The following is a 20,882-nucleotide window of genomic DNA, read 5'->3' as shown; positions in this document are numbered from 1 at the left end:
TAAAATTTGCTTCACACTTTGGTATTTTGCTTTCAAAATAATCTTCTGATGTTCCTTAGAAAAATTGGCTGTTTTTTTCTAATATGAGCTAAATATAGTTCAATGTACTGGAATTAAGCCATCAATCTCAGGAAATAATAGAAAACATTGGAAATCTCTTGGTATAGGAAATGGCTGTTTTAAAAGCAGTTTTTATAAACTTCTGATAAATATTTGTGAGGAAAGAGCATCTTCACAGATTCCTGCATATAACCCACAGTGGTGGCCATGAAAATCAATAAATCACTGCCATTACCATTCAGTAATTCAAACTACAGAGTGGAAGTAATTATCAGACAAACAGACCAGACTGAATGAAGAGTACAGTAGATGGAAAGATGTTCGCATTTCACTAGCCCAGAGGAAACTTTAAAGTTCCTCATGAGAATCTTTTTTTAACTATACTGGGTTAGAAAGCTGTGGCTGTTTATTAAAATGAGGAATAAAGCTTTGCCAGTTACTGAAACATTTAATCATTGTCTCCAGGGATGTTTTGGGAAGAAATTCTCTAGTGTAACAGAATCAGTGGGGGTGGAGAAGTTAATAGGTCTGTTTTGAATAAGATCCTTATGGTTCTTCCTGTGAGAACAATCTTTTATTTTCAGCAGCAGGAATACAGAATCCATGATAATGAGAGGAGTAGTGTTCTAGATAAATATTGCCATGGATAAAAGGAAAGTTCTGTGTCTAGTTACATGTTGAATGTCCACTTTATTACTACAAATGTACTAGCAAAAGAAAAAATATAGTTTAATCTGACTTTTCAAGGGCTTTGATATATACTGTAAAGGATTTACCTTTTAGAAGAGACTTGATCAGGCATGTTCTTAAAGGATACTTGTGCATTGTTACTATTCAGTGCTTATCTTACTTCTTGGGAAATATATGTTACTTTTCCTAACCTCTTGTGGATATACTGAGATGGGAGAAGAGGCAGCAGCAGGACAGAGATGGAAACTAACTGTCCTTCTTCTTCTGGATACTGATTTTCTGAGAGGAATATGTAGGATGAGGTGGTATGGCTCAGTGGGTTGAGGTACCTGATTGTGGAGCCAGGGGCCAGGCATTCCAATCCCCTGTGTGCTTCCTGGGAAAGGGGCCAGCTGAGATCACCCAGAGCATGTGTGGCTGATGCAACTATGTGTCTTGTCACCAGTGCAGCTTTGGGCAAGCTGTATCATGCAGGGGTGGGCAAAATGTGGCCCTCCAGATGTTGCTGAACTGCAACTCCCATAATTACTAGCCCACACAGCCAATAGTGAGGAGATTTGGGCCTAGCCCACACAGCCAATAGTGTGAGGAGAGTTAGGCCTAGCCCACAGTGAGGAATGTTGGGATTTGCAGTTCAGCAACATCTGGAGGGCCGCACTTTGCCCAGGTCTGTAAGAAAAGGGAAACTGGTAAACCATTTCTGATTACTTCATATCAACAAAACATTGGGAGGGCCATCATAGGTCAGAGTCAGTTTATGTGAGCAGGGTATGTTTGGCACGGAGATTGGCTGAACTTACTGTTAAGGGTTTTCTGCTTGAATTTGGCCTGTGGCATATGCGTGTCTAATGTTTAATCAGCTAAGATACATGGAGAGGCATTCTATCATCTGCAGTGACTCTTTTCCAGCCTCCCTGACTTCCACCTGCAATTTGTTTCTTTGTCATATCCATGCAGATAATTTGCATTTGTCAGTAGGGTAAACATGCTTTATTCTGTAATTATCTTGGGAGTTTATCTTATAATTTTTGGCTAAAATTCACTGTTCTATTCTCAATCATTAATTCCATACATGTTGATGTTTCCTTTTATTGACTATAAGGGTGAGGGCAAAGTGCCCTCTGGATGGAAATTGCAGGCTACCAATACTGTATCTGGAGGACTGCATTTTGCCTATCCCTGTTTGTAAGGAAGGGAAAATACAGACAGCATATAATCACACATTATTAAATAAACTGCTAATTACCGTATTTTTCGCTCCATAAGACGCACCTTTCCATAAGACGCACCAATTTTTTAGGAGAAGAAAACAGGAAAACATAATCTGTTTTCTTAGCTCCATAAGACGCACAGACTTTCCACACCCCTGTTTTGTGGGAAAAAAGTGAGTCTTATGGTGCAAAAAATACAGTAAGTGCTAACTTGGCTCTAGGAATTTCTTATCAAGCAGGAAGACTAGAAGATATGGTTATATCTGATGGATGGGAAGGTGACTTGACAAGTCATTCAATACCACAACTATTATTCTGTGATAATATCAACTTCATATCTTTAATCTCTCTGCTGCATTTCTATACATGTGTCCTCAGAGCAGCTCACAAAACAAAAACACAAGAAAAATTGTTCAGAAAACAAGACTCACAATACATAATTATATTGAACAATATAGTATCAACATATTTCATAATATAAAATAATTTACTGGCAGGTGATAATGTAGTGCTCTTGGAATCTCCCCAAGGAGATTGCTGTGATGAGACCAGGAAAAAGTATATATTTGCATTATGTGCAGGGTCTGTAGTGAGAAGATATATAGACAGTTCCTGATACCTCACACTAAAGAGAGCCCTTCTCCATTTATCTACAGAACTGATGGGAAATGGTGAGAGAAGCACAGAAAGGGAAGTAAAGACATACTGGCATCATACATACAAGAAAGCATAATTCTGTAATCTACAGTGCCCCTATTTAAAAGAGTGGTCAATCAGTATGGCTTGAAGGACGGAAATAATTATTACCATTCTTATATCCCTATTAATGAAAGCTGTTCAATAGCATAATCATACCCATTTCTACAGATGTCCCCCTGAATTAGGTTGGGCTTACTCCTCAATAAATATACACACTTCACTGGAAATAACCCTTACTGAATTCAATATTGACTTCAGCAAAGGTTTACTTCCAGGGAAGTACGGAAGTACCGTACAGTATAGTGGAAGGCTGGGGACGTGTAGGGTTGGTGTATAGGACTGCACCATTAGCAGGTTCTTACTCTGTACAGTATCTAGAAGGACAGGACAGTAGTTGTCAGTGTGGTGTTCGGTTACAATTCTTCACTAAGATGTGTTGGGGCGGGGAAAGAGAGAGAATTAGTTGTAACCTAAACTGTGAGGGAGAAAGGAATCAGAGAAACTGTTGGGCAAAAGAAGAGTGATTAAAGCGAATTCGTGTGTAAACGTGCGTTGCGTAACCGGCAGAGCATCACATGGGCGCAGGTGCAATTTTAGGCACACTCCCTCGGAAGTCGCGGGAAGCCCGAGGCGGTTTAAGGGTGAATGGGAGGGGAGGCGGTAAAGGACACGGTCGGCCCGCGCCCTTCGGGAAGCCCTGCGTGCGGGAGGAGGACGGAGGGGCCCCGGCGCGGCGCGGGCTCGAGAGGCCGCCAAGCTGACCCTGCCTTCGCCTCCGGTTGCTAGGCCCGCTCTGTTAGCATTCCCCCCCCCCCGTTGAGCGAGAGCAGAAGCTGTCGAGGCGGCGCTTTCCATTTTCCCATCAGGAGCGGGTGGCGGTGATGGGGATGGCGCCTCAAGGTAGACGCCTCCAGGACATCATCCTCCCCCCTAGGCGCTGCTGGCGTCCCCTTCACGCCACATGCGATCCCTCGGCCGGCCCCTTCCTACCCCCCATCCCTCGCCCGTCCATGCCCGTGCCCATCCCCAAGGGACGGTAAGTCTCCCTCCTCCCCCCCCGTCTCCCGGTTTTGGAATGGTTCGCTCCGGCCTCGCTCCCACCCCCCCTCCCCACCCCCGTTGCACCATTCCCACCGCGCGCCCAGTCCTGGCAGGCTTCCGAACAGATGCTTCCACCGCTGCCCGGGGTGCGACGCGGGGGGGGGGAGCGAGTGTGCGGAACACGAGCCGAGGAGGAGGAGGAGGAGGAAGGAGGCGCCCGCCGCCGCCTCCGAGGCTTGGCTGGGCTGCTGACATCGTTCAGCCTCGAGGTGCCCGGTGGAGCTCCTGAGAGGACGGGTTGCTGGGGAGTTGCAGGTAAAGGCGAGGCAGCCCTTGCCCGGCATTTCTGCCCTCCTGGCCAATCTCCAAAGGTTACCTTCCCAGCTGTGCGGCTTAGAGGGCGGGCGGGCGGGCGACCTCCTCTCTCCCCCCCCCCCCCCGCGTTTAGCCAGGGTCTGGCCAAAAGGGCTGTTTGCAGGGGGTGAAGCCGAGGCTAGGGACGGCTGTGCAAGTGAGTGGTTAAAGGCTAGAGAGGCACCGGATGAGGAGTCGAGGCTGTGACCGCTGATCATGATTCAGCATCAGCATCGCTCCCCTGGCTAGGAAGCAGAAGGGCAAGGGAGCCCCAGAAAAAAGAAGAGGGGGAGCCCTCGTGCAGAAAGGGGGCCGCAAAGCAAATGTCTTTTTCGTGGCCCTTTCGGGAGGGGGAAGCTGCTTTCCTCTCGACCCATCCATCTCTCAAGGTCCTGTGGTGTTTGTTGTCCAGCTTGCTTTGAAATATGGCGCGCGGGCAGGGGGGGGGGGAAGAGGAGGGTTGGGTGCCCTCCTCCTCCTTCTCCTGTCTTTGTGGGGTCCTCTGGTTGCATTGTGTTAAGCCCTGTCGAGGGCTTTGGGGCCCAGCCGGTCTCACGGAAAGGGCACAGAATGTCTCATTTTACCTAAGAAGTGTCAGGGTTCTCAGGGTTGCCTGTCATCACCCAGAGAGAATGCGGTGGCACGAAAGCAGAGGCAAAATTAAGAATCTATAAAGTGACTGCATTTGGGCGTGAATGATAAACTAGAACTGATGGTTTTTGTTTGATTCTGGAATCTTACGGAATTTGTTTTGTCAGATCAGAATGCGTGGGCTCTCCATTCTTAGAAACCGAAGGCCAGAGGCATTTTGCTTCAATGCAGTATCTTTGTTAAATGCATTATGCATGTTAATTGTAATCTTTGTTTTGATGTGATTGAAAGTAAAAGTGAAGTGCTTGGTTGATGCTTGCAAGAAAAGACTAGGTAATCATAGGGTTTTCTTGTTGCTTTTATACTCTTCTTTCCCCACTCCCCCCTAAATACCCATATATATCTATTTGTCTTATTTTCTAGAAAATATATATATATATATATACACAGTATTTATATATACTGTAGTTGAAAGTCCTACACACACACACACACACACACACAGAGAGAGAGAGAGAGAGAGAGAGAGAGAGAGAGAGAGAGAGAGAGAGAGAGAGAGAGAGAGAGAGTATTTTCCCAAAAATAAGACAGGGTCTTATATTAATTTTTGCTCGAAAGAAAGCATTAGGGCTTATTTTCAGGGGATGTTTTATTATTTTCTGGGCCCCGAAAATAAGACCTAACCTGAAAATAAGCCCTAGTATGATTTTTCAGGATACTAGTACTATAAGCCCTATCCCAAAAATAAGCCCTAGTTAAGTGAAACCCTGCCCTCCACCATTGTGCAGCAACCAGAAGATGACATGACTGTATTTGAATAAATGTAGATGGTTGTACATGGAAAAAAATAAAACCTTTCCTGAAAAAAATATATATGCAGACTTTCACAGATGTGTTGTGGAGCATATACATGTTGTATTGGAATGACATTTGCATTTGGAACAACGCTAATAATTCAGAAATACATATCTGTAATATAGGGGAATAGTAAAACTGACTGACGTCCTGTAATTGCTCAAAGGGTTGGAACTAGAAAATGAAGGTAATGTGCCTTGAACAGTTGAAAGTCCTGAGCAAATAAGTAATTTGCTAAAGTGACTTTTCTCTCTATTTCGCTGTGGTAGAAGTCAAACAACCCGTTAGAGGACAAATCAGCAAATGATTTCTGTGTTGCGAGCAGTGATACTGTCACACTGATTACACAGCAGAAAGTGATGGGATTATTTTAAGAGGTGGGAACTTTAGGGCCGTGGTGTGATATTTTAGAAGATCTGTGAAAAAAGAGTCAAATTTTATAGGGCATCTCAGTTAGGGAGAATGCTGCATTATAATGGGACAAATATATAAAGGATACATTTATACTTATTTTCTGCTGAGAAGTTTTTTCTTTTTTAAAACTTAACTTTAGCACATATAAATTATTCAGGCACAAAAATGATTGTGAGTTTGGGAATTATATCCCTATTTTCTAACAATTTGATGTATGATTATGTAGAAGCACCCTTGCTTCATTGAGGATTACTTACAAGTAAGTAGGTATAGGATCATAACCTCAGTCTTATAGAATGCTAAATTTGCATGTTGATGTTCCCGTAAAAGTGAAAAGAACTACTTGGCTGTAAATGAAGGGGGGAGAGGTCACTTTCTTAACAGTTGTACAATTGCACTACAATTTGTTGCAGTCCTTTGGTTTATATAATATGCTAATTTATAAAGTGCTTTTCAGTTGTGTTCATATTTACAAGAATCATGCAAGATATAAGCCCACTAAACGAGAAGAATGAAGGTTGAGTGAGGTTAACTTTGTGAACCATTGGTGTAACACAGTATTTGGAATTTAGATCCAGTTCTTCTAAGCTGAGTGATAATTTTGTCCTGGCTTGTGTTAGCTTTCTGTCCTGTCATCATTCTTTTATATAACATTCCTTTCATACAACATTCTATTCAAGAAGTATGTGTTAACAACATGTAACCTTGTAAGAGACCAAGTCTGGGGCATACTAATATTTGCTGCTGCTGTCGTTCTAGTAGTTATTTTATAATATCTCTGTGGAACATTCTGATGTTTCTGAACAATAAGTGTCTTTCACTTTTTAGTGTGCTGTAACTTATACAGAAAACACAGTTCATTTTGATGCTTTCATCTTAAAATTGTCAGGCTTCCAAGGATCAACTACTGTATGGAAGAGGCTAGTGGAGGAGAACAACCTCTGTCTCATCCCTATAGGATGAGTTAGGCTGGCTCATGACCTGAGTTGGTGAGGATGCGCTCATCCCAGAGTTTTAGAATGTGTTGCCACTCTATTGGATCCATGGACCCTGGCTGTCTGTGACAATAGCCAGTGGTCAGCTTTGTTCAATGTATGTATAAACTAAACTATTGAAATAGTCTTTTTTTCTTTATTCCTGTCTCTATTTCCTCTGCCTTCCTCTGTACCTTCCCTGTGTCTAATATCATACCGTTTGGGACAGGGAAGTGACAGGTCTGTTCTTTGTAGAGCTTCATATATGTAGTTGACATGGTAGAAATAATAAGTCTAGTTTGAAACAGAGAGTTATCTGTTCTCTTGTTTCCAAAGTACTTAATCCCTCACTCCTTAGCAGTATTAGAAAGAATTACTCCAATAGAACAATGATTTGGTGATGAAGGATTTCATAAGTGCAGTGAGAATAGTGCAGGCTTCTGTTGGATCAGTTGTTTCTTGGGTAGGAGCAACAGACTGGAAAATACAGGAATGTTTCCTACTTTTTCAATTACCTATTGCTGTCCTAAGTTTCAAATCATGGTCTAACCAAATGCCAGTATTCTTTAATTGATAGTATTTGGAGCTATGTGCACAGTGTGTGCACATGTACAGGTTGTGCATTTTCTTTATTGCTCTTTAAGGGTCACATTACACAAAACACCAAATACACATTTAGAAGCTGATAGTGGCTGTCCAGTGATGCAGTTCTCAACAGCTACCTGCCTGAGCAACCAGATTTGCAAATTACGCATGCATTTCCTTCCCAGTGACCAATCACAAAGCAAAGCAAGCTAATAAGCAGGATACGGGGAATGAGTAAAGCTTGTGCTATGACAAACAAATACTATTCAGTAGTCAGAGAAATCCCACTTTTAAGAGTTCATGAAGTCTCTGCTGGTTTGACTCTAACATTAAGTAGTATCAGTGAAACACAAGTGGTATTTATGCAGTTTGCCAAAATTTTGGGAACTGTTTTCAGGATGGTTAGCAAATGCCTTCTTTTTTTCTTTTAATTCAAATTTTGTTATGCCGTTTTTGTGTTTCACTGCAACTTTTGACATGAATTGTTGCAGAGTGGCCTTGTGCTTATAATGTAGCCAAGAAGACAAGTGTTGACTTAATTAATTAAATCTTTTTGTTTTCTGCAAACATGCAGATACAGTATAAGCTATCAATTGTTTGCAAGTTCACTAGGTTGTTGTATTATTATGATATTGGCTGTTTTTTTTTTTTTGAACCTTTACATTCACATGTGAATATCTGCATTCAAATTTCATGTCTGGGAGCCGCATACCTGCCTCTTTGAAATACATGTGCATGAAGCAGTGGTGGGGAGACTGTTTATAACTGAAAAAGGAACAAGGTTACTAATCCAAGCAAGTGAAGGTCACAATAGATGCACCGTTTATGCATTCTATTTACATGCAAAAAATGGAAAACAAAAAGCAGACTTTGAAATAAATCCCTAAATCTTTGGATGAAAGATAGCTCTGTTGCAAGAGAGGGAGCTGGATAGAGCCTTTTGCAGCAAAAATACAAAGAATTGTCTCACACTTTAGACTGAAACATTTGGGCAAAGTTTTCATGGGCTATAGTCAGCTGCTTCAGAAAAGCAAATTGTTGTGCTGAGTCACAATTAAATATACACATTGCTGGAGAGACTGTGAACAGGGCATTCAAAAGGAAGTGAAATGTAGATTACTTTTGCGCACAGGGACCATTCATGAAAAAGTTGCTGGATAAGAACATGGATGTCTTGACATTGGAAAGATGATAAAACCATGCAGTGTTATTTTTTTTGATGTGCCTGTTTAAGTGTTAGAAGACAGAGGTGAACCTCTTGATGATCTGTAATTCAGACATAAGGTGCTTCAACTCAACATCAAAGCTCCTTTGTTCAAGAATGGCCACTTTAAAACCAGTAGAGTGCTTTGGCAGGTTGACATTTTCCCTCAATGGTTTTTGAAAAATGCTATTTTGGTTGCCAGATTTGCAGTCTGAGTGTAAGCAAACAGATAGAGACTGGTCTGGTTGTCCTGTGTATAATGTAGGACATTGCAAGGGCTTTGCTGACAAAAGATACCATTGGAACATATTGGAAGATGAGCAGGAGTATAAGCCCCTAGTGCTGCAGATAATATTAGGTCACATGACAGTGCTGCCAGAGTAGACATAGGGATAGAATAGGCATCTGGGCCTGTCATAGAGCTGTTTGCCAATATCTCTTTTGTTTCCAATGATATTTCACATTGGGCACAGTGCACATTGTACATCTCCTACCATCCAAGGTTAGTGAGAAGGAAGTTGTCCAGGATGGGCTGTAAATTGCTGATGATAAATACATTTGAGTGGTTTTTAGATAGGAATTGCAGTTGAAAACAAATGACATTTTTTGTTTTGGATCTATATTGCAACAAACTATTCCTGAGTGCCGCTTTGCCTTTGTTGTTGTGTTTATGGGCTAGGTGACATAGGCCTAGGAAATGTCTGTTTTAAATGCTTGCATTGTGAGCATCTAAGATGTATGGTTGTATCAGGCCTTGGTTGTAGAGAGTAGATTTTGTAGTTTGTTCTGGTGGAAGATGGAACCATTTAAATACTGTATACATAATCATTAGTTCAGAGCAAGTGTGCGGTGGACAGAATGCCAATTTAAGACTTAAGAGACCTTGCTAGGGAGGTGCATAGTAAAAATATTCATACTACTTCTTTTGGTGGTCTCTTTTATTTTCATTCATGTTTGTATTTTTTGCATACTAGGCCTTTCATTTTGCATGAAAAGGAAAGCCTCTTTTAAGTCATTTGTTTTGTGTGTCCTCACTCACGTTTTCTGATGCTCCAAAAGTCCTAAGGTACACTTGAAAACTGCTCCAAAAAAGCAAAGGCAAGGTGACAGAAAATCAATCTACTCCAAAAACAGGGAGCAGCACTAGAAAAAACACCAAACATCAGACCTATGCAGGCACTAGTTCATATTATCATTACTGTACTGTATTACATCCCTCTTCCGACTCCACCTCCTCCTTTTCTTCTTCCAGAAAGCAATAAAGTAACTACAAATTAGAAAAGAGAAAATAACAATATGGGTTCAGTGCCAACCACCCAGCACAACAGAAACTCTTTGGGCTGAGCAGTACAATAGGAAAAAAAGGCAAGGCAACAGCCAGGCTGGCACTGGCTGTCTAGCACATAGAGGCACCCAATCCCCAGAGCAGGCAGCAACAACATAACACCGAAAACAAGAGAGAAATGCCCCAAGCTATGTCAAACCATCGACAACTGCCCATGCAGCCCAGTGGCACACTGACACAGACACAAAGTTTACACTTTGGCCAGTTCTCTCAAAGAAAATAACTAAACAGTTTCTAAAAAACTCCACTAAATATGCACCTTTAACAGTAAATATATAGTAAATTAACCAAATAACAACATTAAAAAGGCAATCAAACAGGGAAAACACCCACCCCAAGTTAAAAAATAGCAATCTAACACACACACACACACAACCTTTTCTCCCCAAACTAAGAAAATCAATCAAGCAAATAAAAGCAAAAATTACATTCAAAGTGCTTGCTGAACGAAAACTATTAGAATATGGGTAGATTTCTCTCCTTCCTAATAGTTGATGCCCCCTTTTGTCTTACTTGAGTCTAATAAGCAGCTGCAGGCAGGAAGTAGTAGAATTTTTTTGTTTCTCTTTGCTGTCTCGTTCCCACCCACTTCCTTTGCCATGTGCTTTTTTTCTGAAATCCCACCTCAGTATTGAGAGGACAGAGGGTATTTGGGCTCATGTGTTAGCATAGGCGTGAAGCCACAGAGTGTAGTGCCTGGAGCACTGTTCCAATGGCACTGCTCTAGCTACTGCTCAGTTGCTGGCCCTGCTTCTCTTTCTTTTTAATTTCTCCTCAAGGCAGCGGTGACTTATAGGAATTGGAAAGCCACATGTAGCCCAGGGATTACCCACCTCCAATACAAATGTACAGTATGTAATCTGATCCAGAAAGGGAGATGGGTAGGAGCCTTTGAACTGGCTTGCTCCAAGTGTGGAAAAAGGGAGAAACTTTGTCACAGCAAAATAACCCTGGTGGGCTAGTTGTCACTTTTATGTGTACCTGTACATACTTTACAGACACACCCTTAATAATAAGGAACCTGCTAAAGCGTTATTTTCTTTGTCAAATTTTGCTCTCATGTCATCTTTGTTAATGAGAAAAGAGGTATCACCGTACAGTAAAACAACTAAAACTATGAAAATACTGTTGACAGCTTTGCATATAAAATTGTCTTCCAGCATCCCATTTTACTTGTTTTTGCCTGTATTTGAGGGTGTGGCGGGGGGAGAGAGAGAAAAGAAATATCATTGCCACAGCATCATCTGTAACTATTAACCCAAGGCATTTTTCAATGTTAGTAATTTCATTTATTTGCATGTTGCCTTGAAAGTAAATCCTGCTGAGTTCAGTGAGAGTTCAGTGTTGCACTGGATTGCTATTTTAGGCTCCCATAACATATTATAATTTTTGTGGAGTACGTGTTGTAGAACCATACTGCGTATGCTGAGCACATACTTTTATTTCACCACATTGTGGACTGTGATGATATGCCATGCAGTTTAGCCAGCACTATGTCATCTAAAATCATAAGGGCTTTTACGCTAGCTAGGCTTAATGTACTTCCTTCTAAGCTTTTGGAGGGAAGATTTCGACTGTCTCTGCCCTTGTAATAGTGATAAAGTTGAATCAGTTGGTCTGTACTTGTTATCAGGATCTCCGTATAGAGCTTTTATCACCTATTATCTGTAAATTTCCCAGGAGATCAGAGGAGGATTATGTCCAGCTGCTACTCTCTGACAATACCCCTCATATAACAAGACAAGTGGTGAAATTCTGTGCTGCAGCAATGGCTATTCGTAAACAAATGTTTGGGTAGATGATCTTAGATGGATATGTTTTTAATATAACTCTGTCTGAGGTTTTCTTATATTAAGGATACATGATGTTATTAACTGGAAAGAAGGAATTGTTTTATCATGTTTTAATGGAATTTTATTACCCTGACTGATTTTACCAAACTATAATTATATGTATCTATTTTATATTGATTTGGTTTTACTGGTCTTTGACCGTAATAAAGTATTCGAGTCGATTTTCGATATGCCATGCAGTTCTGTGGTTGTTTTCGAAGGAGTACAGTAGGTGTGACAGACGATTGTACCGAAGCCGTGTCATTTGACCTGGGGATTTCAGCAGTGCTCATTTGTGCTGTGTGTGGTTGGGAGTATGTATTAAGATTAGGACAGTATTGTCATGGACTGCAAACCACCTCCAAAGAAGGGAGGTGTTTTTTTTTAAAGGCAGTTTCGGATACATGTGTTGAAAATAGATCAATTTTGAAGGAATATATGTTGTTTAATTCAAATTTAGTTACTGCCAAGTGGAATAAGGCAGGAGTTTGACAAAGTTGATATATACACACAAGTCCCTTGCCTTATTCTGCTTTGATTCTGCTAGTCCATGCTTGGTTCTGGCTTTGTCCTTGGTGTGCATTTGCTAGTATTTTTAGCACCAGGAACAAGCACAATCATATGACTGACTTCTATACCTATTGTAGAGATTTGCCTTTCCTTTTCTCATTAGCATGTGTTACATGATCTGCTTGGATGCTGTTAAATGTGCTTTTTTTCTGGAGTGTCGAGCTATGGCCAGAGATGTCTAAATCTCTTTTATGCTGGAACATGTGCCTTTTTCAAATAAACTTGGATTGGCTGCTGTAGAAGCTTTAGCCATTGTAGATTTAGGTCACTTCACTGCTTGAAATAACCCCAAATGCAAGGCTGCACTTCTGATTGAATAGGTGGGGCTCTGTTAAGAATTTCACAACAGAAGAGACCCAAAATGACCCTCCTTTGTGGAGGGTTTGTTGGAGGTTGAAACTAAGCTGCCTTGAGGTGCCAGATTATTCAGGAATGCAGGGCACAAATATTGAGAGAAAATCAGTATGAACTTCACAAGGACCAGCATCTTACTGATATTCTGCCAAATGGAAAGTCCCACCAGCATAGTAATGTGGAATTGTACTGCTTATGTAGCCATTTATTGAGATCTTTGGTTACATAAGGACAGTGCTTGTGCAAGTACGGTAGTGTTGTGGGTGACCACGGAACAAAGGAAGGCTAATTTCCTTAGAGAGAGAACAAAGGAGTCGACAGCGAATGAACCAGTGGAGCCTACAGGCAATGCCCTGAGGGCTCTTTTATTTGCTTAGCATGATTTATTTATTTATTTATTTATTTATTTATTTATTTATTTATTTATTTATTTATTTATTTATTTATTGAACTTATATGCCGCCTACTCTACCCAAAGGTCTCTGGGCAGCTTACAACGATTAAAATAAAATTAAAATAGATACAGTGGTGCCTCGCTAGACAGTTACCCCGCATGACAGTTTTTTCGCTAGACGTTGACTTTTTGCGATCGCTATAGCAATTCGCAAAACAGTGATTCCTATGGGGGAATTTCGCTGGACAATGTTTGGTCCCTGCTTTGGAAACTGATTTTTGATAGACGACGATTTTGACAGCTCCCTCCGCGCTCGCAAAACAGGTGTTTTCGGGACCTAAGCTTCTCAAGACAGCAATTTAAACAGCTGATTGGTGGTTCGCAAAGCGGCTTTTCTATGGCCAATCTTCTCTAGATGACAATTCTTCCCCATTGGAATGCATTAAACAGGTTTCAATGCATTCCAATGGGGAAATGCTTTTCGCTAGACAGTGATTTCGCTAAACAGCGATTTCAGTGGAATGGATTATCATCGTCTAGCGAGGCACCACTCTAAAAATTGCCATCACGACCCACAGTTGATGTTATTTCAATTAAAAGCCTTCTGGAACAGGAAGGTTTTGACCTGGTGCCGAAATGTCATCAACGTCGGCGCCAGACAAATCTCAGTTGGGAGGGCATTCCATAGTCTGGGGGCAGCTGCCAAAAAGGCCCTTTGTCTACAAGTTGTCCCTCTTACCTCCTTGAGGGATGACTCTTTCAGAAGGGCCCTCTGGCTAGGATCTTAACTGCCGGGTAGGCTCATATGGAAGGAGGCGGTCCTTCAGGTATCCAGGGTACAAGCTGTTTAGGGCTTTATATGTCAAAACAAGCACTTTAAATTGGGCCTGGGCAGCAACTGGTAACCAATGTAATTTAATCAGAATTGGCTTGATGTGTTCTCTAGCGGCTCCATCACTCACCAGCCACGCAGCTCGATTCTGGACCAGTTGCAGTCGCCAGATGGTCTTCAAAGGCAGCCCCACGTAGAGCGCATTGCAGTAATCTATACGAGATGTAACCAATGTGTGTAACTGTCATGAGACTCCGCTGGTCCAGGTAGTGTCATCTTGCATTGCTATGCTGATTGGGCCTTCTTTGTGGATACTGGCCAAAATTACTGTTGAGAATGATGTAATGCAGAAGTATTGAAAACTCTTAATTTTTGTTAGAGAGATTCATTAGTCATCTACTATTTAAATTGTTAAAGCAACTACTCTTCGTAATATACCGAATGCAAATGTATAGTGATGTACAACAGAATAATGTTTATAAACAGATGTCTAAGCTGGAAACATCTATTAAGATTAAATATAATATTATTGCTTATCTTCCAAAAGCCCATTTTTCCAAAAATGAAAATGCTATATTGGTTTAATTTTGCTCTCTTCCCTTTTCAAGACCCAGGATGGACTATATGCATATGATGCAATCATAAACTCTACCAATCTTTGTTGTTGTTTCTGGTGGTGTTGTGTGTTTGTGTGTGTGTGTGTGTTTTAAAGAAATGGCTGCAGTAGGGTCCTTCACTCTGAATTGGGACCACCTTATTGAAGGGAAGTGGGAGGAATGGTCCTGCTCTCCTTTGCCTTCTTTGTACTGAAAATTATATCACTCCCAAGTGCTGTTTGCCCATAAATGCCTTTGGGTCATCAATAAGTGTGTACGCGTGTGTGTGCATGCGTGCCTGAAGGTATCTAAATGAAAGTTGCTTTTAGCAGAGCTGTACACTTCATCAGCAAAACACCATTTTGTATGTATTCTCAAAGGCTTTCACGGCTGGAATCTGATGGTTGTTGTGGGGTTTTCGGGCTCTTTGGCCGTCTTCTGAAGGTGGTTCTTCCTGAAGTTTTGTCAGTCTCTGTGGCAGGCATCTTCAGAGGACTGGAGTAAGAACTCTGTCCATACTTTGTTGCTGTTTGTTGGATAGTTGAGTATTTATAGCTGTGGGAACTGCTTTTGTCCTTTTCAGGAGATAGGGTGATCAGTGTGTTTTTGTTATGGATGTATTGTTGTGGTAACTGGGAGAGATTATCTGTCACTGTGGTTGATGGGTGTCTTTAGCTGGTCTCTTTTGTGCAATGAACCCTGGTCCTTGTGGCTGGGCAGAGTTCGTTGATGTTCTGCAGACTGTATTTTTCAGTGTTGGAAGCCAGGCCTTGTTCGGTTTCAGACTTTCCTCTTTTTTGTTGAAGCTATGCTGATGTTTATGGATTTCAATGGCTTCCCTATGCAGTCTAACATAATGCTTGCTGGTATTGTCCAGCACTTCAGTATTTCATTCTTGGAATAGCCATTCGCCTGTAGGGCCCAATTCAGATGGTTGAGTTTGATGCCGAGAAATTCAGCTTCACAGTTCACAGGGAGCATTGCACAAAAGAGGCCAGCTAAAGACACACAGTGACACACAACCACAATGACCAGATAGGCGAGGTATAAATAGAATGAATGAATGAATGAATGAATGAATGAATGAATGAATGAATGAATGAATGAATGAATGAATGAATGAATAAATAAATAAATAAATAAATAAATAAATAAATAAATAAATAAATAATATCCCTTGGCTAGAAGCCAACTAGAATATTTTGTCAGCTGTCATCAGAGAACAGGTTCTGTGACTTACCCTACAGGTCTGTCTTATGATTGGCTTGTGGAGGAGTTAGAACAAACTCCTACTGGAGTCTGACAGAGAATGACCAGAGTCATTGACTAGGCTTGTGAAGGAGGGAGACATATACACAGGGATGTGGAGAAGGAAAGGAAGTACAAAACTGCCAGACAAGGCTGAAACTGAGACATTTTAACTGGATCGGCACTTCTAGGCTTGTGAAGGTAAAAGTCACACATGTACACTTCCAGGGGTGGAGAAAAAGAGGGGGCATGGAAGGCACACCAGTGAATGGCAAACCCCATAGACATACTGTATTTGCCAGTGTATAAGGCGACTGGGCATATAAGACCACCACTCAACATGACCACTCAGAACGTAGAGTTTGTTATATACTTGCTGTATAAGACTACCCCCTCTTCCGCATGCGTGATTCTGCTTTGGCTGCATCATGGGGAGAGTTCCTTTTGCCCCTTTTGGTTCCTTTTCGGAGAGAGCCAGGGTTTTCTGGAAGAAGGAACAGCAGAGAGGCGGCAGCCATTTTGGAGAGGCGGCAGCCATGTGGTTGCATCTCAAAATAGCTGCCGCCTCTCTGCTGTTCCGACAGTCCGCTGTTCGGCACTAGAGTCAGGCTGTTCCCAGGCTAGGAGCGGGGCTCTACCCGGTGTTACTACCAGGTAAGTGACTTCGCTGGGAGAGAGGGAGAGTTTGCTGGACATGCACCCGGCGTACAAGACGACCCCCCACTTGGAGGCATGTTTTTCAGGGCCAAAAAGTCGTCTTGTACGCCGGCAAATATGGTAATTTACACTGACAAAGGCATTCACGTATATACCATATGTTGAAAATAAATTGATTTCACAAATGATTTTTTAAAAAATGACCTTCTGAAAGCCAAGTAAAATACCTCAGTTTTCAAACAAAAAGACATGCTTCCCAGGCAAAAAAAAATCCACACTTCCATGTGGGGTGTGTAGTCACTTTTTAAAAAACTGATTTCAAACATGCTGAACCTGATTCAAATATACCTTTTTTCTTTGCATGTGCTCTGAGAAGAAGGGGGAGGGATATGGGGTAAGAGCAAGTGTGGTGCAGTGTGTTCTTCTTTTTAACCAGAGGCAGATTCTGAACTTGCCTGCTTTATCTTCTTTACTGTGGGGTTTGCAGCATGTAATATCAGAGGCAGAGCTTGCTGTGGCACCAAAGGAAGAACCTGCTACTGGAAAATATTAGGGACCTCTCAATACATTTGGGAACTTTTTTAAATCTTGTGCTTGGAAGAAAACCATGGAAATTGCCTCCCAAATTAGGGTCCCTCTCTTTGTGGTGTGTGTGTAGTTTCACATGGAATCATTCATAAGTCCTATCCATCCCATTTCCCCCATTGATTTGTATATATGTATATTTAAAGGAAAAATAGCATACTTACATACATGTTTTTAAAAACATAAGAATATCACAACACATAGTCATAAAATGCCCATATTTTCTCTCACAGTATATATTTCTGGATGACTTTTTATCTCAAACCATATACTGTATTTTATATTATTTGGGGGGGGGCGTTTACACATTTTATATTACTTTTTTGAGCTGAGAACTGCATTGCAGAATTTGTAGTAATGCAGGATCCAGCAGGTAACTGCATTCTAATCTACATATTGATGCATGAACTGTGGATCAGGTCAATTTGTACAAGAATTTGAAGTGAACAAATATGCGAAGCGTATCTACTCCAAATGTATTGTCTCTGAGTGCTGTGAGATCTGGGGAGGAATGTTCACCGAGATTTCTAGCTGTCATTGTGCTGTAGGTTGTCAATTTCTTATATGCTAAAAATAAAATTTCAGAGGGTAGAGCAGACTGCTGTGAGAGGGAAAAACCCTGGGGCATCGTACTGCAAGTTGACACATGTTCTGAAAGCTTTCTGCTCCTGTTCAGACATCTAAGAACTCTTTGCCTTTAAAAAACCATGTTCTCCAGATCCTCTTGGTTCTTAATTGTTGATTTTAGTAAATATATAAGGAAAATACTAGAATGCAGCTGAATCTGGTGTTAGCATTTCAAGGCATGATGAAAAATGAGTATGCTAAGATTACAGTTTGCAGTTACAGTACTTGAAGTTACAGAGGTGTGGATCTTACATTGTGGCTGTACTTGTAGCCTAGAGATAGCTTACAGTAAAGTTTGTCTGTACACTGAATGGAATTTTTGAAGCCTCTGATTGGAGTGACTGAATTATGGTTGAGGAAGTACATTCATTCCAAGTTTCTGGAAACCTCTTTAACACCCCAATTCTGTGCATGGCTACTTGAAATATAAATCCCAGTGAGTCCAGTAAGACAGCTGCCTCAGCTATAACTTTAACACAATAATAATAATAATAATAATAATAATAATAATAATAATAATAATAATAATAATAATAATAATAATAATAATAATAATTTATTTATTTATTTATTTATTTTATTTTTATTTTTATTTTTATTTTTATTTTTATTTATTTATTTATTTATTTATTTATTTATTGGACTTATATACCGCCCCATAGCGCTACAAGCACTCTCCGGGCTGTTTACAATTTTTTAATTATACAGGCTACACATTGCCCCCCAGCAAGCTGGGTACTCATTTTACCGACCTCGGAAGGATGGAAGGCTGAGTCAACCTTGAGCCGGCTACCTGGGATTTGAACCCCAGGTCGTGAGCACAGTTTTAGCTATTAGCTATTAGCTATTAGCTATTAGCTATTAGCTATTATTATTATTATTATTATTATTATTATTATTATTATTATTATTATTATTATTATTATTATTATTATTATTATTATTATTATTATTATTATTATTATTATTATTATTATTATTATTATTATTATTATTATAATTAATTAATTAATTAATTATATTTATTTTATTTATTTATTTATTTATTTATTTATTTCCCGCCCATTTAGACCGCTATCTACTCTGAGTGGCTAACAACGGTATTAAAATAAAACAAAACAATAATATTACTACACTACAGGATGGCAAATAAATTAGGTATCGACAGGAGGGAAGGCCTGTCTGAAGAGCCAGGTCTTACGTTGGCTCTTAAAAAGCCCAGTGAGGGAGCCAGACAAATTTCTGGGAGGAGAGTGTTCCACAGCCAAGGGGCCACTGCCGAGAAGGCCCGCTTTCTTGTTCTTTCTTTTCGGGCCTCCCTCGGTGTTAGGCTCTTCAGCCGCCCCTCCTGGTTAGACCGAATGATACGGGTAGATATAGGTGGGAGAAGGCGTTCCGCCACATACTGAGGTTCTAAACTGTTTAGGGCTTTATATGTCATCATTAATACTTTGAAATCAATGTGGAAATGAACAGGTAGCCAATGCAAGGCCGCCAGAGTGTTTCATTGATGATGTTTTCTCACCCCAGTAAGAAGTTTGGCCGCCACATTCTGCACCATTTGAAGCTTTTGCATCAATCTCAAAGGTGGCCTCACGTAGAGCTCATTACAGTAGTCTAATCTCGAGACTACAAGCACATGGACCAGAGTGGGGTGTGTGTCTCGACATCAAGATAAGGATGCAGCTGGGCGATCCAGCAAAATGGAAGTAGGCAGTGCGGACCACTGACGCTACCTGAGTTTCCATGGTAAGCGCCAGATCAAGATGTACCCCCAAGCTGTGAACCTCAGTCTTTGTGGTGAGAGTCATCCCCCCAAAAGTGAGGGAGTTTCCCAAACACAACAGCCTTAATGCATGTTTCTTGACTTATATCTTAGTGTGCCTGGCGAAATCCATCTTGCCAAGAACTTGAGTGCCTCCTGTATCTCTGAAAACACTTAGATTACATCTAAAAGTACCTTTCCTGGCAAAATCCATCTTGCCATGGACATTTGAAATTTTATGTTCTTTAAACTGGTACATGCCTGATGAAGTGGATGGTTCTGATCCACAAAAGCATGCAGATTGTATGGTGATTTTTTTCGTGGTCTATAAAGGTATAGCCTAGTCTTCTATTTGCATATTATGGTAATTTGTCAAAATGGTAGAGAAAGCTTAAAAGCAAGAGGCCATCAAAGGATTCAAAAGTGGAATCCTTTTGTTCCAAATACACAGTCTGTTGGTAGATTTTCATGGAAAAATGTTGAAGAACTGATTGCTCACTTGAAGTTTGATACACAAAATTTAAATTAATGTGGTATTTGTGTCCTTGTATTACAAACTGATCTTTACAGATTAGATTAGTTATTGTTTCCTGGCTCTTTTAATATATATATCTGTGAGGTGTTTGCAAACTATTTTAAATGAAGAGGTATCTAGGATTTGGGTCTAACATGATAGAATTTAGTGGCTGTATACCAGTATGTCAGGTAAAACATTTAACATAATGAAATAATGAGTACTGGAGCATGCTTTAGAAATTAATAATTTATGGTGAATTTCTTTTGAGTGGTGAACCAACCTCTAATCTTATTTTTAAGCCTTAAAAATAGGATTCTTGCATCCAATTGAATACCGGGAACTAGTATGTTCTAACCTTGCATTTGACTTATGGTACACATTTCTCTTTAAATGCAGGCACCTATTTCTTTCCGGAAGTGGGTTTCATCACAGTCTTGAACTGATATGGTATGACGATAGCTTTTAGAGGATTGGCTTGGAAAGCCTTTTAACATCTCTTGGGTGCATGCAGAAGAATTTGCTGTTCTGCCGTTCCAGTGATAATGCCATCCTTGCCTAATGAGGGAGGTAGGTTTCCTTCTTGCCAAAGGCTTGCAACTTAATTTTATTTAAAACCTGATGGACAGTGTAGACATTTTATATCCTCGCAGCATCACACATGTGGCTAGGCAGCAGGCCTATGCATTCACTTCCATTGTATGTCCTCATATGGCAGGAAATCCTGTAATTCTTTTTTTTTAATCAGAGTTTAGAAGATTTACTTTGTTGGATTATAACTCTTGAAGTCCCACTGCCAGTATGGGGTGGGTTCCTGGAACTGCTGTCCAAATTTAAATTTTTTTTGCTTGTTTTTTTAAATCATTTTCGTGCTCTTGTTTTTCT

The 20,882-nt window shown here is 40.6% G+C and overlaps 1 protein-coding gene across 9 annotated transcripts in view; it reads left to right on the top strand.

Moving 5' to 3' along the window:
• Positions 1-20,882, top strand: part of TTLL7 (tubulin tyrosine ligase like 7) — a 114,044-nt gene that overhangs the window by 13,108 nt on the left and 80,054 nt on the right. For 4 of the 9 annotated variants that reach the window (XR_013544496.1, XM_072997879.2, XM_072997874.2 and 1 more), the window contains exons 1-2: positions 3,885-4,016; positions 20,397-20,567. Coding sequence is in view for 8 of the 9 variants with exons in the window: in XM_072997879.2 (XP_072853980.2) it covers positions 20,543-20,567 (25 nt within the window). In the remaining variant the exon portion in view is untranslated. Of the gene's footprint in view, positions 1-3,644; positions 3,697-3,884; positions 4,017-4,190; positions 4,445-11,703; positions 11,818-20,396; positions 20,568-20,882 lie in introns of those variants that run through there. The other 5 variants (XM_078392191.1, XM_078392189.1, XM_072997877.2 and 2 more) reach the window with 5 other exon arrangements.

Source organism: Pogona vitticeps, chromosome 4, assembly GCF_051106095.1.
Source record: "Pogona vitticeps strain Pit_001003342236 chromosome 4, PviZW2.1, whole genome shotgun sequence".
In the NCBI taxonomy this organism is placed as follows: Eukaryota; Metazoa; Chordata; class Lepidosauria; order Squamata; family Agamidae; genus Pogona; species Pogona vitticeps.
Note: the sequence above shows the minus strand (reverse complement) of the source record. Positions and strands in the feature narration are given on the sequence as shown.